At 36.8% G+C, this 13,265-nt stretch overlaps 1 protein-coding gene across 1 annotated transcript in view; it reads left to right on the forward strand.

Moving 5' to 3' along the window:
• The first annotated feature begins 636 nt into the window (after window positions 1–636).
• LOC118837960 (cadherin-18-like) overlaps window positions 637–13,265 on the forward strand; it is a 143,117-nt gene continuing 130,488 nt past the window's right edge. Inside the window, exon 1 of the mRNA XM_036745126.1 lies at window positions 637–1,119. Coding sequence (XP_036601021.1) covers window positions 892–1,119 — 228 coding nt within the window. The 5' untranslated portion in view covers window positions 637–891. The remainder of the gene's footprint in view (window positions 1,120–13,265) is intronic.

Here is a 13,265-nt window from a genome sequence, read left to right on the forward strand (position 1 = left end):
ACCATGACATGCAAGTGAATTGGATTTAAGTGAGGGAGGACCGTGCAAAGTAACTCACTTCACTTTCTCTTCTAGATTCGTCTGGGTGCAGTGGCAAGATATAGATGAGAACAACTTGAAATGGCCCTAGATGCAGTGGGACACCTTGGCCTTTTTAAGCTAAGGTCTTTCAGTGGCCTCTTTTACCTAGTCAAAAACAAAACAAAACAAAATCTGAGAGAGGAAGACCCTCAGGGTTTCTGGCCAAAACAGAAACAACTGCTATTTACATTCACTCTGAGCCATTTGGGCCCAAACAGTGAAATGTTGATGATGACATGCATATATAAAGATCTAGAGAAAGCAATAGTCTTATGCAACAACTATATACACTTATACCAAGATGAATATTATCTCCCAGATATTCAGCTACTCCCTATAGTGCTATTATCTTTATTTCAGTTGTACTTACAAGTCATAGATAACTGAGTTAACTCTTGACCCATACACATGCATGCACAAAAGTGATTAACCTTCCAAAGGGATTGAAATAATATTTGGTTAAGGAAAAAGCACAATCTGTATTCAGGTCAATAGCTTATATGATTCTACATAATGATATAAGTAACTTTTTTTTTCTCTCCCTCCATTAGGTAGAAAATGGTCGTATGCGGATATCCACTGTGAAGACTTGGAATCAGACACCTACAATTTCGTTTTTTCAATACCATTTCAGGATGTAAATATGGTTTGACCTTTCCCTGATGGGTAGTTAAACCATGGACAAGTTAAAAAACTCACTTTGGACTGTTTTTCCAAACGAGGCTTCGCCTTCTTCCTTCAGTGCCCAATAAGGGATTACAGTTGATAAGGGAAAGAAAGAAAATCCTTGAACTGGAAAGTTATCCTACAATGAGAATTACGAGTACATCTTGCATCTGCCCAGTCCTAGTGTGTCTCTGTTTTGTGCAGAGGTGTTATGGGGCTGCTCACCACAGCTCCATTAAGGTGACCAGAAATCAAACCAAACACATAGAGGGTGAAACAGAAGTCCACCATCGCCCCAAACGTGGATGGGTGTGGAACCAATTCTTCGTTTTAGAAGAACACATGGGACCAGATCCTCAATATGTGGGAAAAGTAAGTTATGGGGACTTGATTTGGGCAGAAAATGGTTGTGAGGAGGGGAGGCGATAGAGGACAATGAATTAAGAGATGGTTTTCCTCACGTAGGATGCTGCTAACTCAGAAAAAATGATTAGACATTGCCCATGATATCTCATCATGACAAAAGCTGTCTCACAGAATACTTCTCATTTTTCCTTGTTCTTCCCTATGTAAATAAATAAATACCTTTTTGAACTCATAATTCCATGATTACAGGATTAATCCTCAGATTGACTCTTTGTAAGGGGAACTTTCTGGTTTTTTTTCTAAACTATGCTTATTTACTATATTTTTTCCTTTCCTAAATCGCTCACTAGTGACCAATAGCCATCTAATACAACTAATAACACATGCAATTAAATTTATTTGGAGCTAGCAAATCTGGATTCATAACAAAGGGCATTAGATTCCAAAATTTTAAGTATTTTGTTTTAGATTTCTGAAGAAAAAATTCTATGACTGCATTCATGTGCCCTAGGTGAGTGATAGAACGGTATTTAAAAATCTGATGCATTATGTATTTTAAAATAATGAATTTGTAGGAGAAAAAAACCTTCAGATTTTGTTTTGCCATCTCAAAAGAATGCTATTAAACAGTCGGGTAATTTATCTTTCTTCAGAACAGTGTTCACTTTTAATACAAAAGAAGCAGAGTCCAGTGATACTTAAAAAGTGATACTTCAAATGGAGCAGTGAATTCTGATATAGGGGAAAGAAAATTAATTATAGTCAGGAGACCTGGGTTTGATTCCAGTCTCTAAATATTAGGGAAAAAAACCAAAACTTCGTGATTTGGATCAGATAACTTAATCTCCACTTGTGAATTGAGCACAGTGATACCTGTACTAATTCCCTGCCGTACTACCTGAGTTATGAGGAAAAGTATCAATTATTTTGTAAAAGTGCAAACTCTTTATATTCTTATTTTGTAACTTACATTTTTGGTGCTTTAGGAACACATAATAACATCAGAAATGTGCTTTCCAGTACAAAGATGTATGTGTGTGAAAGAGGGAGGATTTTGGTGGAGGAGGGTTATCTCAGCATCATCCCTATCTGTCCATTTCCCCTAGGGCCTAGGCACTCAAGTTTATCCCAGAAGACACTTTCTAGCATCAGAGCTGTAACTGGCAATGTTGGCACTTAGGGGAAATTCATTCGAGAAGGGGCATAGACCTCAGGATACTGATCTGAGTGTGCCAAAGTCACCACAGCACTTCTAGGCCACTACTGGGAAAGGTGTTTTGAAGTGGAGAAGAGCAGGATGAAGCAGCTAGGGAGGTATTCAGCTGACATACAGTCCTAGACCTGAAGGGTGGGAAGAAACACATCAGCTCCCCATTGTAATTGATTAGTCTTCTTATCATTGAATCGTAAAGTCATAAATTGAAGGAAATCTTTTTCAATCCTCTTAATTCTAATGATTTCTATATTTTAATTATTTATCCTGTACATAGCTTGTTTTTACATTTATTTATTTGTTTGTGTATTCATTTTACTTTCCCCACTAGAATGTGAGATCTTTGAGAATAGAGATTTTGCCTGTTTTTTGTCAGCAGCACTTAGTACAGCACCTGGCACATAGTAGGCTTTTAATAAATGTTTATTAACTAATTCATGAATTAAAGCTGGAAAAGACTTTAGAGGCCATCTAGTATAATGCTCTCATTTTGCAGATGAGGAAACTGAGGACCGGAGAGGCTAAGTGATTTCCTCAAGGTCCTTGCTCTTGGCAGGGCTGGAATTCAAAGCAAGGAAGGTGCTTTGACTCTAAATCAAGTGTTCTGAGCTCAGCTGTGTCCATGTTAGGAAAGGAAATGAAGTGCCTCCAGCTCCCATCTGAATTTCGGTGCTGTGGAATAGTGCTGATATGGTCTTGCCCTAGTTACTGTTCTGCTAGGATTTTCAGGGCAGCTGTATTCCTTATTACATAGTGGATGAAAATAAAAACTGAAATTAGAACTCAGACAATCATAGAAACTAAGAATCATAGAATCTAGAATTGTAAGGAGTCTCTAAGATGATAATGGTCAATCTGTATTTCAGTAACATAGCTAGTGTTTATACAAGGCTTTAAGGTTTCCAGAGAGATTTGCAAATATTATCTCATTCATTCTCCACAGTAAGCCCAGGAGGTAATACTATTGTCATCCCTATACAGTTGTGGAAACTGAAGGGAACTGAGGTCGAATGACTTGCCCATGGTCACACAGCTAGTGAGTGTTTGAGCCTAGATTTCAGTTCAGGTCTTCCTGGCTCCTGATGCAGCATTGTATCCAGTATAATAATTATCTACTCTGATGTCTTCAACAGCCTCAAAAAGTGACTGTCTCCTCTTCTTGAAAAGGTCTAGTAATAGGGAAGTCACCAATTTACAAAGCAACATAAGGTAGTCTTAGTTCTACTTACAAGAAAGTACTCTTATACCATGTCAAATTCTCTGAAACTTCAATCCATTGATACTAATCCTGCCTACTGGGCCCAAGCATTACAAGTCTGACCCTTCCCTGCCATTACATACATTCCTTGTAATATTTAAAGCTGGCTGTTGTGTCGTTCTCTAATTGCTCAGCTTCCCCAGTTCTTTCAGTGAGGCTTTAAGTGGCATCATTTTGAATTCCTTCCCCATCTTCATCACCTTCCTCTAGATTTACTACAGACTGTCAGTGTCTTTACTTAAGTGTGGTATCTATAACTGAAGATAATGCTCCAGATGTGGTCTAACCAAGGAAGTTCTCTGGAGCTCACAGATTGGACAATAGGTCCCTACCCTTCTTGCACAGAGGGAACGTAAATACTAAATAGTAACTGTTTCTCTTTTGGCCAGGAATCCTGAGGGTCTTCCCCTCCCAGTTTGGGTTTTGTTTTGTTTTGTTTTGTTTTTGAGTTTTTGATTAAAGGGACCATACCTTAATTAACCTCTTAAAGAGGCCTATTCATTGAATGGGCCTTACCTCACTCACAGTGAGCACCTTAAAAGACTTTAGCCTAAAAGGGCCAAGGTCTGCCAATGCATCCTGGACCATCTCCAGTTGTCCTGGTGAATATCAGGCTACTGGACCCAGATGGCTCCGGAGGAGAAAGTAAGGCTGGTGACCTTGCGCAGTCCTCCCTCACTCAAATCAAAATCAAGTGCAAGTCATGTCATCATTTCCCTGATGTCGTGGTCCTCTTCGAAAACGAAGGACAAACACAACAACAATCAAGGCAGAATGCTGGGGAACTGTTGAGTCACCTACCCTCTACACTATTTAATGCAGCCTAATATTGCACTCCTTTTTTTTAAGGTTCTGATTCATATTAAACATTCAGACAACTAAAACCCCCAGTTTCTAGCCTCATTTGTTCCTTTGTTTGTTTGTTTTTATATGGACTATCATATGGACTGGTTCTACTGTTTGTTTTCCGTATGTAGAGCTAAGATTTTTGAACCTAGGTCTATGACTTTGCATTGTTCCTTATTCAATTTCACTTTTGTTTTATAAGTTATTTTCATCCAAGAAGTAAATCAAAGAAATTGCATTGTTTTTGATGTAGCCCATTGAGCTAACTTGTAGAGCTTCTTCTGGGATATTCACTCTGTCACTTAGCCTATTAGGTATCTTTGCTTCCCAGGTTTCCATCCACGCCCACCTCAGTTTGGTAAGCATGCCATCTATGCCATGTGATATATTTGGAAGGGCACTAGACTTTTAGTTAGAAGACAAGGGCTTGAAGCAAGACTCTGGTACTTACTATCTATATCTGGGCAGGTCCCATTTTCCTCATCCATAAAAATTGGAGGTGAGATGCCTCTCATACTTCTAAATCCTATGATCATCCAAGAAAATAATGAATAGGTCAAAGATAGATCCTTGGTTATCCTATTAGAATAAACTTCTTCCATGCTGACATCAAACCATTAAACAGAATAAAGGTAATGGTAACGCAAATACTTTTTTCATGGGTTTTCTTTATTCCAAGGTAGAGACCTATCTAAATCTAAAGTCCTTATCTTAAACTTAAATCTAAGAATCTACAATCTTATCAAAAAGGGACTTATCAATCACATATCAATAAGTAAACCAGAATAGAAACACCATGATTCCTCTCAATCCTGCCTTAGGTAGACCCCTTAGCCAGTATTCAAAAAGGCATGAAGGAATAGGCCAGGATTCAATTGTATGCTCCTTTCATAGATATTAGATTTAAAGTAGGAAGGGATTTTAGAGACTATATAGGCCAGCATTCCCATTTTACAGATAAGAAAATTGAGGAAGAGAGAGGTAAAGTGAGTTGTTTAAGGTTACACAGGGGGTAAGTGGCAATAGCCAGAATTTGAATTTAAGTCATACTTGGGGATTTCTCCACTGTGCTTACCTTATTTCTCAGACTCACATAATTTACACACAGAATAATTATGTTCAATATTACTGTTTCATATCAAAGTAAGGAGTAATGGAATAAAAAGACAGGAAAATGAGAAAGAAAATCTGATTTTCCTTCTACAATTTTCCTTTGTATTTTTGTGGGTGTTTGAAATTCTTAAAAATATTTAATCTTCAAGAAAGTACATCTCTTTTCCCTACCAAATATACCTTGAAAGCAATCTAAAGACCAATTACTCATAATAATTTTTATAGTTACTAAAAAAAGAGTCAAGTGGAGTTCTGTTATTTGTAGCAGATTATTAAATATAATGGCAAATCCAGTATTGAAGAACTCCTTTATTTGAAATATATTATTTTAAGTTACTACCTCCAGTATCCTTGAGAACTTGTTTACCCTTTTCTAAACCCTTAGTTAGAGATCTATGTACTCTATGACTGCATTTGCGTGGATTGTTGATGAAGACCTTAAGTTTGATTTTCTATGTAGCAGTAATCTCTCTTGTTCCGCCTTTGATATTTTTCTTGGCCTTTTACCAGTTAGCAGCTGGCTTTATGATAAGAGTTTGTTTTGTTGACATTGGTCAATATGTTTTTGTTCACTACATAGATGAATATGTACCCTTGCAGTTGATGTTCAGTCCATTTAATAAATGGAAAGATAAAATGATGAGTGGCCAATAGATATTTTTTTTTCAAAACTTGGCAGCCAAATCAGAACAAATATGCACTCTAGCACACAGGGATATCATGGATTTGTGGCACTGTCTGGAGAACTTTGCAAATAATTGAGGGATTAGAGCAAAGTAAAAAAGAAAAAAACAAAAGCCTATTTGCCAGATTACTTCTCAGGAAAGATTTCCTTTGTTTTCAAAGGATATATTCATATTCCAAACTCAATAAGTAACATTTTTTATCTTAAGTAAAATCCTAGCTAATTGGGCATTATATAATTTAAGATTTAAATTATATACAACACATTAGCATGAAAGGTAATGCAGCATAGCTAATACATTATTACTAATAATTTTGCCAAAAATATGTTGAAGTGCCATAAGAATTCTTTTACAATTTTCGTTTGAGAAGTCACTTGCTACTGGGTCGTTTGTTCACATTGCTCTCTCCTTAGGATTTCTCCCTCTTCTTCTCCCTCCCAAAAGCTTGACTTTAAAATTCTACCCATTCTTTAAATTTAAATGCTACCACCTTCAAGAAAGGTCCCACCCTGACATGTCCATTTGAAATGTCCCTTCCTTCTGCTAATCTTGCTTCTCATTGTACTTATTTTATACTCCTCTCATACCCTGTTCTGTACTGGTTTAGGGAAGCTTTTTGGGTCAGCTGATTTGTATTTCCATTTATCCAATGGTGTTTGATTTGTGGCTACTGTAATTTTTCCTAAAGTTATCCCATTATTTACGTAAAAATTGATTTGAGTTAAGATGAGAGTATTAACGAGGTTAAAATGTATGCTTTTAATATATATGTACATTTATATATTATAACATAACATACACAGAAATTCTCAATTTTCAAATGGATCTATTCCTCATCAATTTGAAAATTCTTTTCAATGGTATAGATTATAACTTATCTGTGCCTTCCTGGTGTTGATGTTTTCCTACAAGTTCACCATTCAACATGCTTGAAGTCTTCCTTGATTTCTCCTGACATTATAAGAGTACTAGTGGAGCAACCTGTTTTCTCATCTATTGTCCCTTGTCACATGATAAGCCTATATTCTCTTCTTGTCCTACAGTTCCTTGCTGTCATGTTTTTACCCAATTCTTCAGCCGTACTCCCCATTAGTTATGTTTCTGTTTCTCACACCTACTATGCACTTTCCCATTGCTCTCTATGTGATACTCGGTTTTTTAAAAATTCTTTGTCAACTGGTATATATTTTGCTGACATATAACAACACCACTTGAATGTGGGGCCTTAAAATAAGGGAATTTCATTTTACAAGATGATTGGGGGTTATTAAAGGAGCTTTTGTATTTTCTGAAGAGATTCAGGCTTGCTTTCTTCCTCTTGTGTAACTGTGGGCCCAGTTCAATGTCCATTTGTACTGCCTGCACCAGATCTGTACATTTATAGACGAGATCTATAGTTTGTCAATCCAAATATATGCTCATGCTTAATCTCTATTCTGGTAGGGTTAAGAAAGATTTCTAGGATTTGTGCCTAGGAATTAAGGAAAAAAATCAACTAGAAGAGTGCTACATATTAATTCTCAGTTTAATAGAATTTCTGAACTTTACTTTTGAGGGAACCTCTTCCCCATTGTCCAAGTTCATGACCTCAGGATCATCCTGAAAGAGAAATAGGAAATGGCTGTATCACTATCTTCCTTCAAACTCTAATAGAAAAATACAGTTTGTTGTACGAGATGTAGGGAGAGAGAGGATACCAGAGGTAATTGTGGTGATATTAAAAAAAAGACATCAATAAAAACGCATTTAATTCTTTTTAAACAAAAACAGAATCAAAATCCTCCCACGGAGTGTCCAGGACCCAGAGGCCTGGTAAAATGTAACCCTGTACTAGTTGAACATTTTTACATTTTATGCATCCCCAGTTTTTAGCACATTTCCTGGCATATAGTAGAAGCCTGATCAATGCTTGTTGACTGACTGAGTCCAAGAGGTACAAAAATTACAGTCCAGCCTGGACTCCACCACTGAAGGGAGTAAACTTTGTGGAGAATTGCCACCCCCATCAACACAAACTATTCATCCAGGGCTTCTTAAACTTTTTCCACTTGTGACCCCTTTTTGCCTGAGAAATTTTTACGCAATCCTTGGTATGTAGGTATATAAAATAGATATACAAGTCAAAAATTTACTGATAATAAATCATAAATTTATTTTAAAACAATTCTTTGATATACATATGATTTTACAATTTATTAAAGATGAAAGCAAATTTGCGTACTAATGAGATGGATGTGCTTTTTTATTTTTACATAAAGAATTCTTGGAATATCTGATGCTGCAGAACAGAGAGCATCCTCAACATTTTTCAGAGTTGATCGATATTTTCATTTTATAATCGGCAATGCTGAGAATGCCACTTTGCATAAATACGTAGTAACAGAATAGCAGAAGTATGTTTAGGGCCATTTCAGAAATTGTTGGAAATTCTGTCCTAATCCCAAGCCAAAATTCATTTGATGATTTTGTATCCACATAAAAACACTGCAATTCATATCATTCAATAGTCTCGAATCTGAGCCAAGGTGTTTCTGGCAGCATTCTTTGGAGTTGAATGGTATGGTGGCTTGTGCAGTGAAAAGTGCTCATGTTGTGTGTTCAGAACCAAGGCTGAAGTGGAGTTGCCTGATGTGACAGGGGCAGTCATTGACAGGCAGGTAAATTCAAAAGTCCCTTGAAGAGCAAAGCCTTCCAGGCCACTAACCCTGCTTTCTGTTACTATCTAAGTCCTTATAGCTGTCTAACAGGGCTAGACCACTCTTGTAGATGTGTGACCTGTCAACTGCTTCTACAAGTGATGCTGTCCCTTCTTCCTCATCTACACCTACCAAAGACCCAGAAATGAAAATTCTTGTCCCTAAAATGCTTGCCGCTGTCAGATGGTTCAACATCAAAATAGTTGTGATTTTATCAGTGACATAGGAAATATCATTATGATATCAAGTGACATTAAAGAAGATGCATTGCCACAGGGCCTTTCCATAACACTTAGAGCTGAAATCTCCTACATGAGTTGTATTCCCCTACCTGAATATTTGCTGCTTGATAGCAGGGATTGTGTTGTTGTTGCTGTTCTTGGTCTTGTTTGTTTGTTTCCCCAGCACTTAGCAAAAGTGCTTTGCACATAGTAAGCGCTTATCCATCCATTCAGTCAGTCGACCAATCAATAAACATTTATTTAGCACTTACTGTGTTCAGGGCTCTGTGCTAAGTGCTGGAGATACACATCCGAATAAAAACAGACAATCCCTGTCCTCCTGTCCTCAAGGAACTTACAGTGGTTAATGAGTAAACAAAAAACACAAAAGGAAGCTGGGGGTGGGGGAAATAGATATACCTGGAATATATACACATATGTTTAGAATATATATGTACATACATATGCATATACATATGCACATAGGTACAAATATATACATATACCCGTATATATACATACACATATATAAATAATCCAATCTCTATTTCTATCTCAACAACAATCATTTAATATTAACCAGCACACCTGTTGGTACAAGCTGAGTTCTATGTGAGATCTGAAGGAGATTATTATTCACTTAGGAAGGGAAGGAGAGAGACTCAGCTTTGGAAATACTACCATATTTGATCCTCACAAGAATGAGCCTAAGAAGCAGGGGCTATTGTGATCCTGATTCTTCATTTAAGGAACAGAGGAAGATAGATTTTAGGTGACTTGCCCAGGATCACCCTATAAACTTACATCTTCCCGATTCCAGGCAGGCACTCTAAGGGAGGATTGCATGGAAGAATTGTACAGATAAGAGCAGGAAGTGATGTGGTTTAAGGGGTTCAGGGACCCCTCAAGTACTGAAGTACAGGAGAGGGTCATCTGGAATGAATTCACAGACTCAAGCATTCTCTGAGTCATGTTCACAAAGGTTTATTGTAACTCCAATATGGCAGACAGAGTTCCTTAGGGAACTTGCAACCTAAAAGGAATGATGCTGAAGCTTGTATAGGAAAAGTAGCGGGGGCAGCTAGGTGGCACAGTGAGTAGAGCACCAGCCCTGGGGTCAGGAGGACCTGAGTTCAAATCCGGCCTCAGACACTTGACGCATGTACTAGCTGTGTGACCATGGGCAAGTCACGTAACCCCAATTGCCCTGCCAACTCTCCCCCCAAAAAATAAAAAAAAAAGAAAAGAAAAGTAGTGGATTATGTGGCAAGTATGCTAATTAGGTGATAACGTACAACTTTGGTCACAGGGGTCATTCACTGCTAGAAACCAGTGAGGGGAGGGGAGGTTCCTACAGGGTATATTTTTGGTCTGTTATGTCTGCAGCAAGATAGCTTCAGGAGTTGGTCTATAGCTTGACTTCTGGATTGTATAACTGTGAAAATCAATATATGATAATTCTGCTGGTACAAGATAGTCCTGTTCATACAAGGGAAATTCTACAGAGGTCAGCTTGTTCTTGTAACAGGGAAAGATAGTTTGCCTCACTGGGGCCCACTCATGAGTTATTACTAGGCATAGTGTCCTTGGGCTGGGGAGAAAACTGTCAGGGTTAGTGTTTTAAGGCTAGGGAGAAATGTGATCTTCGAAGTGGAGTCCAAGTACCCCTTTAGAATGAAATGAAATATTTTGAGAGTAGGGAACAGGAAAACAACAACAGCAACAAAACACTACACTCAGATGCAGGAGATCTTCCTCTATACGTGGGGAGAAAAAAAAATGTTGTGTAATTTAACTGAATTATAGAATATATAGAAAAGAACGTGAGAATTTTAGAATAGTAAGTAGGAGAGTAAAAAGTCATGGCTGACTTTGAATGCCAAGGAAAAGAAAGAGATTGTACTTTACTTGGAAGGCAATAGGGAGCCACTGAAAAATTTCAAAGCAGAGTATTGGCATGAGCAGATCCATGCAAAGAAGCATTTAGGGTATTTCAAAGCTATGGAAGTGTGACTTGTGATGAGTAGAACAACCAAACTACAGCTCCATTAGAGATAATTGTCAGAAGTTTAGTGCTTGAGAAGCTTACTTTAATTATTTTAAGTCAGAGAAAGTCAATAAAACGAGTTCCTACTGTGGTGGAGATTTATTTTTTATTCATAAGATCTTGGGATTTAGAGTTGGAAAGGGGCTCAGAGACTGTCTTATCCAACCCCCACCCCCTAAAAAAAAAGTCAGGATGAATAGTACTAATGATTTTGAATGGCCCTGAGTGGTTCTCTGAATTTCCTTTCTTCTCTGCCAATTGGCAGGTTTTGCAAATATGATCCTTTAAGCTTATAATAACATTCTTGGTTTGTTCTATACAACTAATGAAAATTAAAGGAATTATCTTTCTTTAAAAAACAAAATTGTAAAGATCTAATGGATAGCATTAAGACAGAACCCATGATTCTGACAGAATTTATTTAAAGGGTTTCTTTTATTTTTAAATTTAAGAAAAATGTATACATGCATACAAATGTAACCATTTTGGAGCTTGTTTAAATTGAATGCCTGAGTTCTATTCTACTTGCTCTGTATGACCAACTGTGAGACTGTGCATTTGTAACCACAGTAATGAGTCCTGATAATTTCAGAGCTGCATAAAGAGATTTGCTAAACGCTTTAAATCCATTATTTCATTTGGCCTTCACAACAACCATATGGGGGAAGATATTACAAGTGCTATTACCTCCATTTTACAGAATAAGAAACTAAGTCTCAGAGGCATCAAGTAACCCCTCCTCTTCCCCTCCCAAAGCATTCTACACAATTAACTTATATCACATGCAGAATGAGAACCAAATATGTCTCCTGACTACAAGGGCAATTTTTTTTTCTCCTATGCACCATTTACTCCTTTCCCCTCTTTCGTTCTCTTTAATGTATATTACCTATAGAACACCACAAACTGATCATTTTAACTTATAAGAAATTTTGTGCTCACTTTTAAAAAGATATATTATTATATCCAGTTGAATTTGGATTTCATATTGTATATTCTGGACTCCTCAGTATGGGATCCATTTAAATTTACTGACAAAATATGTGCTTGATGCTTAGGCTATGCTTTAAAAGTGTTTTGATGTTAAGTGATTTTATGTTGAGAATATTTAAATATATGTAATTGGATACAATTAAAATAAAGAGATACATTTAAAATAATGAGCTATTAAAAGCAAAGTATCTGGAAATCTGTTTTACATGCATTTCAAGTGATAATTACTTGTGATTACATAGATGTTGTTTTCTATTAAAAAAAATATCTGCAAGAGAACCACATCTTTTATCCTGGCTTATTTTACTGTCCTCTCCTGTATTTTGTTTAGGAGGTAAGAATGAGTCAGTGTGTTTTGTAAGTTCAGGGTGAGATTCAGATGGTCATTTATGTCTGAATCTCACTAGAAAATAGATTGAGCATTAATCTCACATATGAGAGTTTTGCCCGTTTGGTTTTATTTTGCTTTTTGGTTTTGATTTCTAATAGTAGGTATGATATAGTAAGGTCCTTTTCATTGAGATCCATTATGTTTCCCATGGTTCTCAGTGTACTATTCTCTGTTCTTGTGCTCTCTGACTCAGTGATTGTCTGCCAGGAAAGATCTGAGAGTCACTGAAAGCTTAATCATAAATTTGGAAATTGGATGTAACTTATGCATCCATGCCATTTTATTCCCTTTTTTCATAGCCATATGAGCTTTGACTATAATTTTTAGACTAATTACAGGAATAAATTAAGGGGGTGGGGGAAGGATAGTGATTCATTTGAATTGAATTTTTAATTTAAAAAAATATGTCATCTGATCAATTCTGTGAGTTTTTTTTCATAATTGCTGGTTGATTTTAGATGGTTGATCTTAACTTGTTTGTACTGTTACTTTTTCTTTTGGAGGAGGTGAGAATGTCTGTGAATTTGATTTTAACCTAAATTCCTAGTGTTAGAGGTGGAAGGGAACTTGGAGATTATCTGATCCAATTTTATAGATGAGGAAATTGAGGCTCAGGGAAGGGAAGTACCTTATCTAAGATCAGAAACCTAGTTTATGGCAGAACTAGGTCTAAAACCCAGGTCTTCTA

This window comes from Trichosurus vulpecula, chromosome 1 (genome assembly GCF_011100635.1).
Source record: "Trichosurus vulpecula isolate mTriVul1 chromosome 1, mTriVul1.pri, whole genome shotgun sequence".
NCBI classification, from domain to species: domain Eukaryota; kingdom Metazoa; phylum Chordata; class Mammalia; order Diprotodontia; family Phalangeridae; genus Trichosurus; species Trichosurus vulpecula.